General features: G+C 55.3%; 3 protein-coding genes across 48 annotated transcripts in view; 2 read left to right on the top strand and 1 right to left on the bottom strand.

Annotated features, from left to right (window-relative positions):
• GAK (cyclin G associated kinase) overlaps nt 1–2,972 on the bottom strand; it is a 55,530-nt gene extending 52,558 nt beyond the window's left edge. For 3 of the 11 annotated variants that reach the window (XM_025438469.3, XM_025438470.3, XM_025438478.3), the window contains exon 1: nt 2,162–2,369. In XM_025438469.3, coding sequence (XP_025294254.1) covers nt 2,162–2,354 — 193 coding nt within the window. In that variant the 5' untranslated portion in view covers nt 2,355–2,369. Of the gene's footprint in view, nt 1–2,157; nt 2,370–2,479; nt 2,605–2,699 lie in introns of those variants that run through there. The other 8 variants (XM_025438475.3, XM_025438483.3, XM_025438471.3 and 5 more) reach the window with 7 other exon arrangements.
• TMEM175 (transmembrane protein 175) overlaps nt 1,703–17,892 on the top strand; it is a 22,997-nt gene continuing 6,807 nt past the window's right edge. The window contains exons 1-6 of one of the 7 annotated variants that reach the window (XM_025438491.3): nt 1,703–1,971; nt 13,629–13,789; nt 14,055–14,093; nt 16,016–16,110; nt 17,288–17,339; nt 17,651–17,686. In XM_025438491.3, coding sequence (XP_025294276.1) covers nt 13,637–13,789; nt 14,055–14,093; nt 16,016–16,110; nt 17,288–17,339; nt 17,651–17,686 — 375 coding nt within the window. In that variant the 5' untranslated portion in view covers nt 1,703–1,971; nt 13,629–13,636. Of the gene's footprint in view, nt 1,972–3,158; nt 3,436–13,628; nt 13,790–14,053; nt 14,094–14,423; nt 14,561–16,015; nt 16,111–17,213; nt 17,340–17,650; nt 17,687–17,892 lie in introns of those variants that run through there. The other 6 variants (XM_025438487.3, XM_035714662.2, XM_025438490.3 and 3 more) reach the window with 6 other exon arrangements.
• LOC125754791 (uncharacterized) lies at nt 3,448–11,220 on the top strand. 30 transcript variants are annotated; one of them, XM_049108078.1, is made up of 4 exons: nt 3,448–3,814; nt 3,868–4,384; nt 4,593–4,748; nt 4,957–11,220. In XM_049108078.1, the coding sequence occupies exons 1-4, from the start codon at nt 3,617–3,619 to the stop codon at nt 5,394–5,396; spliced, it is 1,311 nt and encodes a 436-aa protein (XP_048964035.1). In that variant the 5' UTR covers nt 3,448–3,616; the 3' UTR covers nt 5,397–11,220. The 30 variants fall into 30 exon arrangements, with proteins under 30 accessions (XP_048964035.1, XP_048964029.1, XP_048964037.1 ...); XM_049108072.1 differs by having other exon boundaries at nt 3,868–4,748; nt 4,957–5,060; nt 5,113–11,220; XM_049108080.1 differs by having other exon boundaries at nt 3,448–4,384; nt 4,593–4,644; nt 4,905–5,060; nt 5,113–11,220.

The following is a 17,892-nucleotide window of genomic DNA, read 5'->3' as shown; positions in this document are numbered from 1 at the left end:
ACTCCACCAATGTTGTGCTGGTTATCATCGCTATTTTGTACTAGGCGTCAGGCATGATGGGTAAGAGGCTGATGTTCAGGTGACCAAGGTGCAAACGTAGAGGACGCGGTTAGGAGAGCTAAGGGAGGGCAATTAGACGCAAGACTGAACCACCGCTGTGAATACCAGAACCAGCTGTCCACGATGCAGCCCCCCCCCAGCAAAGACCTTGGTATTCTGTGCTCTGGGGTGTCTGGAGAAAAGATCCTCCCTGGGTGAGAGCAGTCACAGTAGTCCAGAGGAAGGATACTCAGAACAAGACCACCAAACCACAGGGCTGAGGGCTCAGGCCCACTTCCTGTGTGAAAAGAACTGTGTGCTATATGCTACCCTATCAGTGAGCGACAACTGCCCCACTGTCTTTTTAAATCAACTTTAAAAAATGTACTACACTGGGGATCCCTGGGTGGCGCAGCGGTTTAGCGCCTGCCTTTGGCTCAGGGCGCGATCCTGGAGCCCCGGGATCGAGTCCCAAGTCGGGCTCCTGGTGCATGGAGCCTGCTTCTCCCTCTGCCTATGTCTCTGCCTCTCTCTCTCTCTCTCTCTCTCTGTGACTATCGTAAATAAATAAAAAATCAAAAATAAATAAATAAATAAACAAAAATTAAAACGTACTACACTGTGTATCCCTATAGAGGATGTCCTGACAACCTATGATCCTGTTCCTTCACACCAATCCCAGTGGTTCCTGAAACCTCCAGCCCAGAGTCCTACCGCACAACTCTGCGACTGCCCGTCAACACCAAATGGCCCCTGTGCCCTCTCCAAGGCCAGCACGACAAGACAGGCAGTCTCTCTAAAAGCAGAGACCAGGAGGCAGAGGGGTGGAGGGCAAGGCAGCAGCTGGCCCGGAGTTAGTGTGCAGTCTGCCATCCCTGGCCCCAGAGAGAACACCAAGGACCCACATTAGGTTCATCAGAAGCCACTGACACCACACATGGCCCACAGTGTTCCAGCACACACACAACTCGTTACCCGACAATCACAGGACAGCCCTGAGGACTTGTTCCACCTTCTGAAGAGCTGCCCACACGCCACCTCATCCACACTGCTAGCAGGGTGGCCAGAGTCAAACAATCACTAGTGAGGTGGACTCCTGTCACGTGGCAAAACCCTCGTCTTGGCAGAGCGATCACCTGTCATCTGGACGGTAGGAAGCAAGCAAGAGCGCACAAAATCCAGAACTAGGAAACATTAAGAACGTATCCTAGGATCTGCTTAGACTGAGCATCTCTGACATTGGAATTACTTCCAAAAAACTTGGTTTTCCTTTTAAATGAAAGCTTAAAACCAATTTTCAAAGGATTGGGATGCTATCAGGATCCCACAACCCATTTCATGCTACCGATGAAAAATGATGCTTTTTCCCCTAAACCATCTGAAAGCAGAATCTGGTCCACCATAAACTCATCTGGGGGCAACACGTGACATGAACTGAGGGGGGTGGGGCTCTTTAAAGGCTTAATTACCCTACAGTAAAGACACTCGCTCACTGAATTGGGGACGTATGATTTATCTGGTTATTAAACCCCTTCCCAACTCCTGTAGGAATATCCCGGGATACACAGGGTGTTGCACTCTTGATCTTTCTGAAACCCGAAGAATTCTGAAGTCGTCAACGTCTTTTCCCGAGGGTTTTGGGTTCGGAGCCTTCCCCGCCGTTACAGGAGACAGCACGCGCTCCGACGGCCTCGCTTGCGGGGCTGCGGCTTTCCCTGAAAGGCTTCCTGTGGGTTTCCGACCGTTCCAGTTCAGTAAGAGGCCGCACCAGCCTGAAAGGCCACGAGGCTCCGGCCACGTCTGTAAAGAGGAAACCTCCGGCCCTAATCGCGCTGCAGGTATTTTTATCTCCCGGCCTGCCCAGAGCGCAAAGGGAGTGCGTTCTTTTGCACCACCGTGTGGGCCGGTCCCATTTCCTCGTTCCTCTTCCTGGTGAGCCTCCCGCTCCGCTCCACACGGCCCACCCGTCCTCCTGCCCTCCTGCCCTCCTGCCCTCCTGCCCGAGGCGGGCATCCTCCCCGCGGCCCGGCCCGCCCCGGCGCCCGGACTGCGCCGCCCTCCCGTCGCTGGGGCGTTGGGGCGTGCGTCTAACTCCAGGTTCCGGAGGGCAAAATCCACCTACTGTCCACCGTGAATCTCGTATTAAAAACCCGGCACAAGTGTTCGGTGTTGTCGGAGCACAGGCCCCGACGGCGGCGACGGCTGCAGCGCCCCGGGGCGGCCGACAGCATCCGGGCGTCAGCGGCCCCCGCCTCTGCGTACCGGATCGCACCCAAACCTGCGCTCTTCACCCCGGCCTTGGGGGAAACACGCATATGGGAACGCTGCAGCCGGACACCCCGCGGGCCTCCGGGCGCGGCCGCCGGGACGCTCGCCGGCCCGCGGCCCCACACGCGGCAGGAGCCCGAGGCCCGGGCTGGTCAGGCGGGCGCCCCCGCACCTTGCAAGGGAATCCCGAGGGGGCCGGCGGCGGCGCCAGGAGCGGGGGCGCGGGGCAGCGGGGCCGGCGTCACCCCGGGGCTCCCGGACGCCGCCGCGGACGCGCACTGGGCGGCGGGCGGCGGGCGGGGGAGGCCGCGGGCCCGGCCCTGCGCCCCCCGCCCACCTCCCGGGAGCGCGGGACCCCCCCGCCCCGCCCCGCCCCCCCGCCCGCGCCTCACCCTCCGCCAGGACCCGCCGCACCCGCAGCCGCAGCTCGCCCAGCTCCACCGTCTGCCCCACGAAGTCGCTCTGGTCGCGGCCGGCGGCGCCGCCCAGGGAGCCCGGGCCCGCCAGGAAGTCCAGCGCAGACTGCAGCAGCGACATGGCTGCGGCCCGCGGCGGGCGCCCGAGCGGGGAGCCCGGGGCCAGCTGCGTCCCGGCGCGCTCAGCAACCGCCGGCCCGGAGCCGCACCATCTTCCGCCCCGACGCCCTGACGTAGGCCCGCGGGGGCGCGGCGCAGCCCGGAAGAGCGCCGGCGCCTTACTTCCGCCGCGCCGGGCCGGTGCGCGTGCGCCGGGAGGGTGCTCGAGCGCGGAGCCGGGGCCGCCCAGCGCGCCTGCGCCGGGAGGGTGCGCCTGCGCGGCGCCGGGGCCGCCGACTGCGCCTGCGCGGCGCCGCGGCTCCGGGGACGGCTTCCGGTCGTCGCGCTCCGGGCGGCCGCGGCAGGGAGCGGGCAGGCGGAGAGAGGCCTGGCTCCGGGTCGGCGCCCCGCTGTCCCCCAGGCGGCCGTGCCCGCGGACGCTCCCCGTGCGGCTGCTCCGCGGCCGTGCGCCACGCCCCCGGCTCGGTGTGCGGGGCAGCGTGAGGGCTCGCGTGTCCCGGGAGCCGGAGAAACCGAGCACAGCGCGGGCTGCGGCCGCCGGAGGGGCGGATCCAGAGCCCCGACGCCGGGTGGCGCGATCAGCAGCCCTCGGGTAAGACGTTCCCCGCTGAGAACACGCGCTCCCCGGGGCCGCCTCTCGGCCCGGGCTGGGGGGCGGGGGAGCCGCGGCGTTCCAGCCCCGGGGACGGGGACGGGGACGGGGTGCAGCCGGTGTGTCCCCGTGTGCAGGGTCAGGGCGCGGGAACCAGTCCTGGAGGCACAGGTGTGTCCCCATGTGCAGGGTCAGGGCGCAGGAACCAGGCCGGGCTGGCACAGTGTGTCCCCGTGTGCAGGGTCAGGGCGCGGGAACCAGTCCTGGAGGCACAGGTGTGTCCCCGTGTGCAGGGTCAGGGCACAGGAACCAGGCCGGGCTGGCACAGTGTGTCCCCGTGTGCAGGGTCAGGGCGCGGGAACCAGTCTTGGAGGCACAGGTGTGTCCCCGTGTGCAGGGTCAGGGCGCCGGAACCAGGCCGGGCTGGCACAGTGTGTCCCCGTGTGCAGGGTCAGGGCACGGGAACCAGTCCTGGAGGCACAATGTGTCCCCGTGTGCAGGATCAGGGCACGGGAACCAGTCCTGGAGGCACAGGTGTGTCCCCGTGTGCAGGGTCAGGGCGCGGGAACCAGTCCTGGAGGCACAGGTGTGTCCCCGTGTGCAGGGTCAGGGCGCAGGAACCAATCCTGGAGGCACAGGTGTGTCCCCGTGTGCAGGGTCAGGGCGCAGGAACCCGGCCGGGCTGGCACAGTGTGTCCCCATGTGCAGGGTCAGGGCGCAGGAACCAGGCCATGCTGGCACAGTGTGTCCCCGTGTGCAGGGTCAGGGCGCAGGAACCAGTCTTGGAGGCTCAGGTGTGTCCCCGTGTGCAGGGTCAGGGCGCCGGAACCAGGCCGGGCTGGCACAGTGTGTCCCCATGTGCAGGCTCAGGGCACGGGAACCAGTCCTGGAGGCACAATGTGTCCCCGTGTGCAGGATCAGGGCGCGGGAACCAGTCCTGGAGGCACAGGTGTGTCCCTGTGTGCAGGGTCAGGGCGCAGGAACCAGTCCTGGAGGCACAGGTGTGTCCCTGTGTGCAGGGTCAGGGCGCAGGAACCTGGCCGGGCTGGCACAGTGTGTCCCCATGTGCAGGGTCAGGGCGCGGGAACCAGGCCGGGCTGGCACAGTGTGTCCCCGTGTGCAGGGTCAGGGCGCAGGAAGCAGTCTTGGAGGCACAGGTGTGTCCCCGTGTGCAGGGTCAGGGCGCAGGAATCAGGCCAGGCTGGCACAGTGTGTCCCCATGTGCAGGGTCAGGGCACAGAAACCAGTCCTGGAGGCACATGTGCGTCCCCGTGTGCAGGGTCAGGGCGCTGGAACCAGGCCGGGCTGGCACAGTGTGTCCCCGTGTGCAGGGTCAGGGCGCAGAAACCAGTCCTGAAGGCACAGGTGCGTCTCCGTGTGCAGGGTCAGGGCGCAGGAACCAGTCCTGGAGGCACAGGTGTGTCCCCGTGTACAGGGTAAGGGCACAGGAACCAGTCCTGGAGGCACAGGTGTGTCCCCGTGTGCAGGGTCAGGGCGCAGGAACCAGTCCTGGAGGCACAGGTGTGTCCCCATGTGCAGGGTCAGGGCGCGGGAACCAGTCCTGGAGGCACAGGTGTGTCCCCGTGTGCAGGGTCAGGGCGCGGGAACCAGGCCGGGCTGGCACAGTGTGTCCCCATGTGCAGGGTCAGGGCGCAGAAACCAGTCCTGGAGGCACAGGTGTGTCCCCGTGTGCAGGGTCAGGGCGCAGGAACCAGTCCTGGAGGCACAGGTGTGTCCCCGTGTCAGGGTCAGGGTGCAGGAACCAGGCCGGGGTGGCACAATGTGTCCCCGTGTGCAGGGTCAGAGCGCGGGAACCAGGCCAGGCTGGCACAGACTGTCCCCGTGTGCAGGGTCAGGGTGCAGGAACTGGTTCAGTGCATGGGTGTCCTCTGCATGGAGATGAAGAGAGCAGACACAGAGCAGGCAGGAGGGGCTGGAACGCTCAGGGTGGGCGCACCTGAGCGGCTCAGTGGCTAAACATCTGCCTTCAGCTAAGGGTGTGATTCTGGGGTCCCGGGATGGAGTCACACATGGGCTCCCCACAGGAAGCCTGCTTCATTTCCTTCTTCTCTCCGTATCTGGAGAGCAAATATATAAAATTTTTAAAAACAACACCACCCTCAGGGCGTTGACCGGGCTTTGGTGAAGGAGCAACCAGGAAATGGAAGCACCGCTGAAGAGTGAAGTAGAAGGAGAAACAAAAGCTGTACCTTGGACTTGGCAACAATGCGATAACCTTGGGACCTTTCCAGCATAGTTCCTTTGAGTGTGGGGTGAAAGAGGAAAAGGCAGTGAAGAGCTGGGGTGACTCAGGAGGTCGGGCTGCAGAGCAGTGGGAGGCAGAACCATGGTGCAGGGTGGCGGTGCTCTACATGGGAGACCTCTGAGCAGCTCGGAGCTGACGGGAGGGAGCCCGTGGGGCAGGAAAGTCAGCACAGAGGAGGGAAGAGCAACGAATCAGTCCCTGGAAGACAGCAGGGGAATGACACCCAGAAGACAAGCCCTTTTCATTGTAAAGGCGGGAGGGAAGATGGGTGCAGTTGCAGGCGGCCTTGTGTGCTTATTGGGATGAAAGTGAAGGAATTCTCTGACGGCTTCTGTTTCACGAGAACAAGAGAAACAAACATCTACTGAAAACCAGAAGCGAGGTAAGCTAAGGGCTAAGCAGCGTGGAAAAGATGGAAAATCGTTCTTGTGGAAAACCTGGTGCATGACTCACTAGAAAGCATGGTAGAGGTTGACGCTTCATTTGAATTTGGAGGCTGTGAATTTATCCTCCTGTGACCCAGGATCAGGTGAGTTTTAAATGGCGTAATTACTTTGGAGACCAGAGTTTCCTCAGATCTTTTATTTCATAAATACATTTTTTAAAGATTTTGTTTATTTATTCATGAGAGACAGAGGCAGAGACACAGGCCGAGGGAGAAGCAGGCTCCCTGTGGGGAGCCCGACGTGGGACTCGATCCTGGGACCCCGGGGTCACAACCTGAGCCAAAGGCAGACGCTCAGCTGCTGAGCCCCCCAGGTGCCCCTTATTCCATAAATGTTTATGCAGCACCTCTGTAGACTGGCACTGCACAGATGCCGTAGGGACACCGTGGTAATTCAAAACTGTATCTCCACGCCGTACTTCTCTCCTGAACTCTTAGACCTTGGTTGTTAGATACCTCATCTTGTATAGACATGTGTAAAACTGGATTTATGGTCTTCATCTGCAAGCCTGTTCCTCTATGGATATCACAACAAAGAACACTGCCAGAAATTAAGAGAATCACTTCGGAATGATGCAGTACACTTATCAAAAAAGATGTAATCATTCTAAACAGCTTTGCACCTAATAATAAAGCTTTAGAATACATGAGGCAAATCAATTTTTTTTAACAAAACCCAATTGTAAATTGGAGTTGTAGATTTAGTCGGAAATTTCCATTCCCCTTTCACAACATATGATAAAACAAGTACTCAGAAAATCAGCAAGGATATAGTTCAATGACACCATCAACCAACTTGATCTAATGGACATTTATGGAACATTTTACGCAGTACCAGCAAAATACAAATCTTCAAGTATGTAAAGAACAGTTACCAAGGTGGATCGTATTCTGGGCTATGAAACAAATACGTTCTCTGACCACAATGCAATTAAGTTAGAAATCAGTAATAGATACCTGGAAAATCTAAATACTTGGAAACTGAATGACTCACTTCTAAATTACCCATAGGACAAGGAGAAATCAGAAGGAAAATTAGAATTTTGAAGTAAACTAAAATAAACAGCATTTAAAAATTTGTGGAATGTAGTCAAAACAATACTAGAAGATAGTTCTCAAACCAATAATTTCAGCCATTTGTCTTAAGAAACAAGAAAAACAAGAGTAAGTGAAACCTAAACTAAGTACAAAAAGGGAGAATAGTTAATGTCAGAGTGGAAACCAATGAAATAGAAAACAAAAACAGAGAACATCAGTGACAACAAAAGCTGATTCTTTGAGAAGATCTATAAAATAGAGAAATCCCTGGCCGTCTTGAACCAGAAAAAAAGATGAATTAACAATATCAGTAATAATAAGTGACATCAGTGCTAAAAGGATAATCAGAACACAGGAACACCTTTATGCCCACAAACTCAGCAGCTTATATTAAAAGAACAAAATCCTTTTAAGACATTACCATGGCTTGCTCACTCAAGAAAAAAATAGATAACTTGAATAGTTTCATATCTATTAAAGCTTCATGTCTATTAAAGCATTGAATTTATAGTTAAAAACTAGAAATAGGGCAGCCCCAGTGGCTCAGTGGTTTAGTGCCGCCTTCAGCCCAGGGCCTGATCCTGGAGACCTGGGATCCAGTCCCACGTCGGGCTCCCTGTGTGGAGACTGCTTCTCCCTCTGCCTGCCTCTCTGCCTCTCTGTCTCTCTCTGTGCCTCTCATGAATAGATAAATAAAATTTTAAAAAATAAAAACTAGAAATAATACAAATTCTGCATAGACTTCTGATTGAAGGAAGTATTAACCAAACATTCTATAAGGACAGCATTATTCTGACACTGAAATTTGACAAAGACATTACTAGAAAAGAAAAATAAAGACTAATATCTCTTGTGGACAAAAATTACAAAATTCTTCTAATACATTTTTTAGCAAGTGGAGTCTAACACTATAAAAAGGATAGAATAACATAACCAAGTGTGGTTTACCCCAGGAATACAAAGTTAGCTTAGCATTTGAAGATTGATTAATGTAGTTTACACTATTAACACTGAAAAAGAAAAGCATATGGATCATCTTAACACAGAAAAAAAACCATGGATTTTATCATGTTTTAATTTTTTAAAAAAATTGTCAGCAAACTAGGAATGAAATGAAACTTCCTCAACATTTTTGGTGCTCCTGAGTGGCTCAGTTGGTTGAGCATCTGACTCTTGATTTCAGCTCAGGTCATGCATGATCTCAGGGTTGTGAGTTCGGGTTGCATCTGCCTCTGCACTGAGCTTAGAGCCTGCTTGAGACTCTCCTTCTCCCTCTGTGCATCCCCACCACGTGCATGTGTTTCTCTCTCTCTCTCTCTCAATAAGTAAGGTATTTAAAAATAATAATAAGGGCATCTTTGAAAAGCCTATATCTGACATACAGAATAACAAAAAACTGGATCAGAAATAAGCCAGAGGTGTCAGGTCTTGCACTTCTATTCAGCATTGTATAGGAAATTCTAGCCAGTGTAGTAAGTCAAGAAAAAAAGCTTCCAGATTGGAAATACCAAGTAAAATTGTTTATGAAGATGACATACTCATTTGTATGTCATAATAGTACCAATCTTGGTACTATTGACATTTGGGGCCAGATAATTCCTTGTGGAGGTGAAGGGGTGGCATTATCTATGCGTTGTTGGACATTTAGCAGCACCCCTACCGCTATCCCCAGATACCGTTAACACACATCACTTGTCACAACCAGAGATGTCTCCAGACATTGCCAGGTGTCCCTCGAGGGACATTACCACCGTCAGTTGACACCCACTACTCTATGTAAAAAAAACAAGTGGGATCTACAGAAAGAGCTGCGAGAACTAGTTAGCTACAAGAGCTAAGCTTAGCAGGATTGCAGGGTACAAAATTAATATGCAAAAAACGAATCCCATTATTTGTAGATTACTGGCAACAGATAGTGGAAGTTGAAATGAATTTGGGGAAAATACCATTTACAACATCATCAAAAAATATTAAATGCATGAAAAAATGTGCAAGACTTATACACTGAAAACGAAAGAACTTGGCTGAGAGAAATTAAAGACCTTACTGAATGGAGAGCATGCACTATATTCATAAATTGGAAGATTCTCAAATCTATAGATTCAGTGCAAGTCCCGACAAAATCCCAGCAAACTTTTTTTTTTTTAATTTATTCATTCATAGAGACACACACACACAGAGAGGCAGAGACACAGGCAGAGGGAGAAGCAGGCTCCATGCAGGGAGCCCGACGTGGGACCCGATCCCGGGTCTTCAGGATCACACCCTGGGCCGCAGGCGGCGCTAAACCGCTGCGCCACCGGAGCTGCCCCCCAGCAAACTTTTTGTAAAAATTGACACACTGATTCTAAAATTAATTTAGAACTGCAGAGGAAATAGAATAGGCCAGACAGGTTTGAACAAGGACAAGTTCTGTGACTTCCATTGTCCAACCTCAGTGCTCATTATAAAGCCACAGCAATTCCAGCCCATGTGGTACTGATTTAAGGTACATAAGTAAATCAGTGCACCAGAATGGTCAGAAATTGGCTCACAAGTATATATAAGTTCAGTTGATTTTTGACAAAGGAATAAAAGCAATTGAAGAAAATAGACCTCAAAAAATGATGGTGGAAAAATTGGATATCTGTATGTTAAAAATGTTAATGCATATCTTGCATTATTATACAAAAATTAATTCAAACCATCATACATCTAAATGTGATAAACAGGGCAGCCCAGGTGGCTCAGTGGTTTGGCGCCACCTTCGGCCCAGGGATATGATCCTGGGGTCCTGGGATCGAGGCCCGCATCAGTTGCTTCACAAGTTTCACCTATTCTCACTGTTGTCATTTTGTCATCTGGCGTATCCCACTCTGAGAGCTTTCCCACACTCAGTGCTCCCACAGCGCCCTACTGTGTGCTGTGTCTGCTGTACTGTTGGGTGATTGTCCTATCCATCCATGTTTGCCTCTAATGCCCAGCACAGTGCCTGATGCCTTACAGGGTCATAAGCTGTCAGTTACCCCCCCTCTCTGCTATGTGAAATTTTCTCTGTTATGTGAAATTATAAGGAGCTTCTCCTCCTTATTCCCATCAGGATTTAAAAATTCTTAGTCTCTTTCATCTTAAGAGAAACAAAAAACCGTCCCTTCAACTCCTTGCTCCTCTCTACTCAGTCTTGTATTCTTTCTTTCATTACCATGAGGCTTAAAAACTTGTGTATGATGAAAGTAACATGTCATCAACATGTTCTGAACAGGTATGCTGGGACTAGTTTTTGTGGGTTTTTTTACTCTGATAAATAAAATACACATAATAAAATTTGCTATCTTAACCATTTTAAGTGTGCAGTTCAGTGACATTAAGTACATTTGCACAGTTGGAGGACTCAGTCTCCCAGATATCCAGACCTACTATGAAGCTGTAATCAAGGTTGGTATTGGCAAGGGGACAGGTACATAATCAGTTACGGAATAGATACTCCCAAGATAGACCCACACAGATATGGCCAGTTAACGTTTGACCAAAATGCAAAGGCAGTTCAGTGGAGAAAAGATAGTCTTTTCAACAAGTGGTATTAAAATAATCAAATATCCGGGATCCCTGGGTGGCACAGAGGTTTGGCGCCTGCCTTGGGCCCAGGGCGCGATCCTGGAGACCCGGGATCGAGTCCCACGTCGGGCTCCCGGTGCATGGAGCCTGCTTCTCCCTCTGCCTGTGTGTCTGCCTCTCTCTCTCTCTCTCTCTCTCTCTCTCTCTGTGTGACTATTGTAAATAAATAAAAATTTTTAAAAAATAAAAATAAAATAATCAAATATCCATCTGCAAAAAAGGGAAGCTCCAAATATACCTTGAATGTTGTATAAAAACTAACAATAATTTATGAAAATTATAAAATAGATACAATCTATCATACACTGAAAGGAAAAGCTAAAACTTTAGAACCTCTGGAAGAAAATGGGAGATCTCTGTCATCTTGAGTAAAGCAAAGCATTGTTAGATATGACACCATAAGGATGATCCATGAAAGAAAAGTTGAAAAAAAAAAAAGAAAGATAAGTTGAGGTGGACTGCATCAAAATTTAAGCTTCTGTGCACCTACCATCTGGTAAGAGAATGACCGTGAGCCACAGACTGCGGGCAAATATTTGCAAAACACATACCTAACAAAGAACTTTTAGTCAGCAGATACAAAGAACTCTTAAAACTCAGTAACAACGCAAATAACTTCCAAAAAAATGAACCAAAAATTCTAACAGGCACCTTGCCACAAAAGGTACACAGATCAAAAAAAACATGGAAATGCCCAATTAGTCAGCAGGGAAATGCCAGGGAAGATATACTACACATCTGTTAGCACAGCTAAAATAAAAGTTAACTTAAAAAAAAATCCTCCAGACTAAGTGCTGGGAAGAATGAGGAGCGACCGCAATTTTCATGCCTGGCTGGGGGGTGGGGGGGACAGCACAGCTCCTGGGGTGAGCAGTTTGCAGCTTCTTATAAAGTGAAACTTGCATTTACCCAAGAGAAATAAAAACACGTTTACAGAAATACTTGTGTGCAAGTATTTATAGTGGCTTTATTCGAGACCACCAAAAACTAGAAACAACTCAGCCTGTCCAGCTAGCAAATGGGAGAATAAAGGGTCCATCCACGCGGTGGAACCCACTACACAGTAGTACAAAATACAACACTGATGCTCTCCAGACGTGGATGAATCTCGAGCGCGTGGCGCTGAGTAAAAGAAGCCAGGCTCGAAAGGTTCCATGGGGTAGGAGTCCATTCGTGCAACGGTCTGGGAGGGGCAAACTGATAGGGCTGGTGGCCAGGACTTGGGGGGGCTTGGCCACAGAGGGCGTGCTTTGGGACTGTGGTCGTGGCGACACACCTGCGTACATTTGTCAGACCTTCAGGGACCTGTACACCAGAGTGAGAAATAGATCTAGGTACAGCTGGCAGTTAAGGCCCGTGCCCGCCCCAGCCCGCCCGGGTCGCCGCAGCACCGTCCTGGAGTTGTGAGTGCCGCCTGCCTGCTTCCATACTCTGACTGCGTGTTCGTGACCTCACAGGAGGACAGCGGGTCGCTGTAAACCTTCCTATAAACGTGTAATTCACTACGTGTACTTTTTCTGCAACGTGTTTCATTTCTCGGCATTGGGTTTCCGAGTTTTATACCTGTGCATCTATTTCATTTATCTGCACTTCCTGTCCCAGTCCCTTGGGCCTCCGTGACAAAACCCCACGGATGGGGCCAAAGGGCGGCCCGGATTTCTCCCGGCTCTGGGGGCGGAAGTCCGAGATCCAGGGGGCGGCCACCTCCCCTTCCCGGCCTTCTCGCTGTGTCCTCCCTTGGAGGCGGCCGTGATCTCCCCTGTCCCCCTCTTCTGTGAGGACCCGTGACCTCCCTAAGCACCCCCACCCCCGTCCTGATACCATCCCACAGGGGGTTAAGGCTTTGTCACGGGAGTTTGGGGGATGCAGACGTCAGTTCTCGGCACTTTTGAACAATTAGTTGTTTAACAATAGGATGTTTTGACGTTCATTAAAATTACGCACCGGTGCACATCCTGCACGTCTCCTTGTGCACACACCTGAGGCTGCACCTAGACCTGGCGTTGCCACCTTGTAGGGTGTGCACATCACACTTCATTAATTTCCAGGTGTCTCCAGAGGCCTGTGGCATCCTGGACATCCCTGCCCAAGCCTGTGTCCCTACAGCCTCGTCACTTGACGGGCTCCTGCAGACTTAGTGGTACCTCAAGGTTTTCCCTTGCGTTTCCCTAGTTGCAGATGAAGCTGAATACCTTCTATGTTTGTTCCCAGTTTGTTTTTCCTGTCCGGAAATTGCCAGTAAGCCTCCTTTGTTTCTGTGGTGCGGCTGGTTTGTGTTGTGTCCTGTCCTTGCGAGGGCTGGCGCTTTGTTTTACTGCAAGCCACTGGGGCTCGGTCCCATAGGACACCCCACGTGTCGTCCACGGCCATACTGCCCTGAACATGCCCGATCTCGTCTGATCTTGGAAGCTGAGCAGGGTCGGGCCTGGTTAGTCCTGGGATGCAGGAACATCCCACCTCTAAGATAAAAGCGTCTGACAGCACAGTGGTCTGGTGTTGGGGTCAAGGGCTTCAGGCTGGTGACACAGCGTGTCGAGTGCCAGCCGTGTGCCTGTGCACCTTCTCTTGTTTCTCCCATTGCTACAGGCTCCAAGCGTGGCTCCCAGATGACAGCGCTCACAGTGAAGTGATGCTCTTCCTGCAGGCTGGAAATGCAGGGGCCTCCTGGGAGAGGACAGGGGGCAGGGACTCTTCCTGCCCCGCAGAGGGGTCCTGCTAACCACCACTGAGCCCCCTTCTGGAGGGGGCATCCTGCTCTCAGGCACCAGCCCACCCCGTGTCATGGCTGAAGCCAGCAGGGGTGGATCTCCAGTGGCGCTCTGGCCCGCTCAGACCTGTGCTTCTTCCCAGGCCCCACCATGTCCGGACCCCAGACCCCAGAACCGACCCTCAGTGTACAGGGGGACTCCCCCATGGGCACAAGGGATGAGGACGCTGCTGATGGCATCCAGCACTCACATCGCATGCTCAGCTTCAGTGACGCACTCCTGTCCATCATCGCCACCGTGATGGTCCGTGTGGGGCCCCACCCGGAGCCCCCTCTCACATCGGGACCCCGATCCTACCCTCTCAAGATAGCCTTCTGGTAGAGCTTGGCCAGCATCGACCCTGCCCTGTCTCAGCAGTGTCCTGGGGTCCCCCAGCCACTCAGGCAGCTGGATGGGTGGGGGAACAGTCCAGCACTGGCCCGAGTCCCTGACCCAGGGCGTCCGAGGAGTGGTCTGTGCACAGCCCAAGAAATGCCCCTTGGTTCTTTTTGTGTCTTTGCGGTCCTAGATCCTGCCTGTGACCCACACGGAGATCTCCCCGGAACAGGTACTTGGGGACAACATCTGCAGCATCCTGTGAGGGTGAGGTGCAGGAGGCTCCCTCAGTCTGTGAGCCCGTCCAGGCTCCCCAAGATGTGCCTGGCTGGCGGGCCTGGGCCAGCTCGTCTTCTCCCTCAGCAGCCCTGGCTGGCCCCCATCCTGGCCCCCAGACAGGGGTAGCCCATCGGGCTTCTGGTTGTGTCGTTCACGGTGCACGTGGAGGGGCTGCGGGCAGCCTGCAGCTTCCGTGCCCAGGGACGGGGTGGGGGGGTCCATCATGGAAGTCCGTGGGAAGCAGGGTTTTCTGAAGCAGAGTCTCCGTTTATGTTATGAACAGAATACTTCTGATTTATAAAGCAAGTAGTGACACATAGCGCCTCGAAAGCTGACGTGATTTTGGAAGACTCTTGAGAGTCCCTGTGCGTGCGTGTGTGGGCGTGCCTTGCTCACCCCCCAGCGTAAGCGAGGGTGCAGGTGAGGCCCAGGGGAGTGAGGCGCGAGGTGCTTGGGCCCGCTGGGCCCCCTGAGCACGCTTAGCCTGGATGCTGCTGGGATTCACAGGAGCCGCTTACATGTTGTCTTTTTCATCTGCGGAAACCTGGCAGTCGTACCGCGGGTAGGGTTTTGAAGAGAATTCGGTGGAAATGCAGGTGTAGCCTGGTGCCAGCAGCCAGCACCCAGCGGGTGGGTGGAGGCTTGGTGCCACTTTGGTCCTTAGTCACCCCTCTTCAAAGAAGGCCTGGGACCCAGTGGGGCCCTGTTGCTCGCCTGGCTGTGCTCCGCTCCAGAACCTTCTCTGGGGAGGGCTTGGCCAGCCAGAGACCTCAGGATGGGGTGTGGGTGAGGGGCGCCTGGGGGCTCTGTCGGTTAAGCATCGACTCTTGGTTTTGGCTCAAGTCCTGATCTCATGGGTGGTGGGATTGGGCCCTGTGTCAGGCTCTGCAGGGAGTCGGCTCTCCTCCTCTGCCCCTCCCCACCCTGCACGTGCTCGCTCTCCCTCAAAGAAATTAAATAAAATCTTAAAAAAAAAAAAAAAGAATGGAGTGTGGATGTGTGAGCAGGAGATGCCGGGGATAGCGCAGGGAGGTGTGTGGGCTGAACCTCCCTGTCTTCAGTGAGTGTGTGACTGGTTCATGGGGAAGCTGGGAGCCAGAAAGCTGTGCTGGGGTCTGGGGACGCCGTCGGGGAGACCCTGCCGGAGGGTGTCTGCCAGCAGGGGCTCCTCCCCACTCGAAGGGGAGGGCTAGGCAAGGCCCCGAAAACCTAGCAATTCAGAAACTGAGTCCTCGGTGAAGCCCTGGGGTGCTGGGGGAGACACCCAGCTGAGGGTAAAGAACCAGCCTGGGGCGCCTGGGGGCTCCGTCGGTGGAGCGTCTGCCTTGGGCTCAGGTCATGATCCCGGGTTCCTCGGATCGAGTCCCGCATCGGGCTCCCTGCTCCGCCAGGCGTCTGCTTCTCCCTCTGCCTCTGCTTCTCCTCCTTCCTGCTCCTGTGCGCTCTCTCTGTCAAATAAATAAATAAAATCTTAAAAAAAAAAAAAAAAAAAACAGCAAAAATGGTAAAGCGATGAGTTTTCCACTTGAGTTTTTCCTTCAGAAGCATCAGATCCTTCTCACGATTTCAGGGGTCCCAGCCTTGTGTCCAGCCCATTTGCTCTGTCCCCAGTGTGCCTCCAGGTCCCTTCCCAGCTGGGGGAGGTGGCGCCACGACCTCACCGGGCTCTATGGCCGGTCGGCAGCCTTGCTCTGGACTGGGGAGTGCCGAGCCTCAAGAGCTGCCATTGCCGGGGGAGGCTCCACACTAGATCCCCAAATAGGCATCGGGGCATCGGGGGGCTGGGCTAGAGGCCCCTCCGAGAAGGGCAGGTGGGCACCTTCCTCGGGCCCTGGTGGGGCCGGCTCTGATGGTGATGCTCTTCTGTTCCACCAGTTTGACAAAAGTATACAGAAGCTTCTAGCGACCAGGATTGCGGTCTATCTGATGACGTTTCTCATCGTGACTGTGGCCTGGGCAGCACACACGAGGTAGGGACTCAGGCTGAGGCGGGTCGCGGCGGCTCCCTCGGGGCGTGTGCGGTCCAGGGAAGGGCTGGGTCTCCGGCGAGGAGGCTGCGGGAGGCTCGCCCCCAAGCCAGAGCTTTCTCGAGGAGGACGGGTTCCTGGCGACCCGACAGGAACGGTGCCCCGGGGCCGCAGGGGACCCCCGAGCGGGGCGGGAGGACTCCCAGGAGTGGAGTGGGGGCGGGATGTGAGCCCAGCGCCCTGCAGAGGAGGTGCCTCCGGTTGGGGGCTGGGCTCGCAGGGGTGAGGAGTCACAGCCGGCCCGTGTGCTCGTGCTGGTGGCCGTGCAGGACACGCGGCGTCTCCCTGTGCACTGGCCGGGCCGAGGCCGCCCTCCCGCACCACAGTTCCCAGAGCGGCCAGGTCCCCCCGGGCCTCCCGGCTGGACGGTCCCCCGGGCTCAGCGGGTGGCCGGGGCTGCTGTCCCCGGAGCCCGCCCTGAGTACCGAACCCACCCCGCCCGGAACGGGGGCTGAGGTCCGCGGGGCTGCCCAGCACCTGAGTCGCCCCTTGCTGAGCTCCCGCCTGCCCCCGGCCCGGGTGCGGTTTCCTGTTCCCGCCGCCCTGCCCCACTAAGGCCGTCTGCCTCAGCGGGCTTGGAGGATGACCTCTCGGGGAGGATTTCCTTTCTTGAAAGTGATCGTTGGACACGAGGCCTGAAGGAGTCCCCCGTGGTGTCCAACGTGCCCAGGGCACGTGGGGCGCCTCCCGCGGGTGTGTCCCCCTCCACAGTCCCCAGCACCAGCGCGTGCATCGGGGGCTTCTCACGCCCAGCCACGCGCCCCAAGTTAGGGGACTCGGAAATGTGAGGGGCTTGGGTCTCCTGTTTGTATTTTCAATGTCTTCCAACCCGCGTGTGCTAGCTAGTAGTTTAAGTGTAGAAACGACATGTTTGGGGCCCCTGGGGGGCTCAGTCAGTTAAGTGTGTGGCTCTTGATTTCGGCTCAGGTCGCGATCCCAGGGTCGTGAGACCCAGCCCCACGTCGGGCTCCACGCCGGGTGTGCAGCCTCCTTAAGACCCTCCCCCGCTGCCCCCATGATACCTTTTACTGCTGTTTTAACCCAAGAGCGCTGGGGCCCGTGTGACGCCGTTAGAGCCTCTGTTGACTGCACGTCTTCCTGATTTTCTCACACGGTTTAGACTGTTCCAGGTTGTTGGGAAGATAGATGACACGCTTGCCTTGCTCAACCTGGTGAGTCCTTTCGTTTCTTGAGAAACGATGACGTTCGGAGGCCCGTCCTCCTAGGAGGCCAGCAGGGCTCGGCCTTTCCGGCGCCTCTGGCGCAGGGAGCCTGGCGCCCGCCCCCGCCCCCCCCCGGCTCCTTGCGCGTCCTTCCTGCAGGCGCCCCTGTGGGCGGTGAGGGGTGAGCTGCCCGGGGCGAGGACTCGGACGTGACATACATGGCTCCGAGGGGGCGCCACCAGAGGTCCCCCGGGCAGCAGGGCCTCCAGGCGCCACGCAGCCGGCCTGCAGCGCCTGCCTGCCTGCCCTTCCTCCCCCAGGCCTGCATGATGACCATCACCTTCCTGCCGTTCACCGTGAGTACCTGCGGTGGCCCCCCGGGCGACACACTCGGCCCAGGCACGTCCTCCGCAGGAGCCCTCAGCCCGGCTGGGCGGCCCCAGGCCGGAGCACGGAGCTGCAAAGAGGAGAAGAGCTCGCGGGGAGCTGCTCCGGGGTTTCTGGGCTGGTTGAGGAGGGGAGGCCTCCAGGGGTCCCGGGGGGCCCGCAGTGGTGGGGACAC

The sequence above is a fragment of the Canis lupus genome, chromosome 3, assembly GCF_003254725.2.
Source record: "Canis lupus dingo isolate Sandy chromosome 3, ASM325472v2, whole genome shotgun sequence".
NCBI classification, from domain to species: Eukaryota; Metazoa; Chordata; class Mammalia; order Carnivora; family Canidae; genus Canis; species Canis lupus.
Note: the sequence above shows the minus strand (reverse complement) of the source record. Positions and strands in the feature narration are given on the sequence as shown.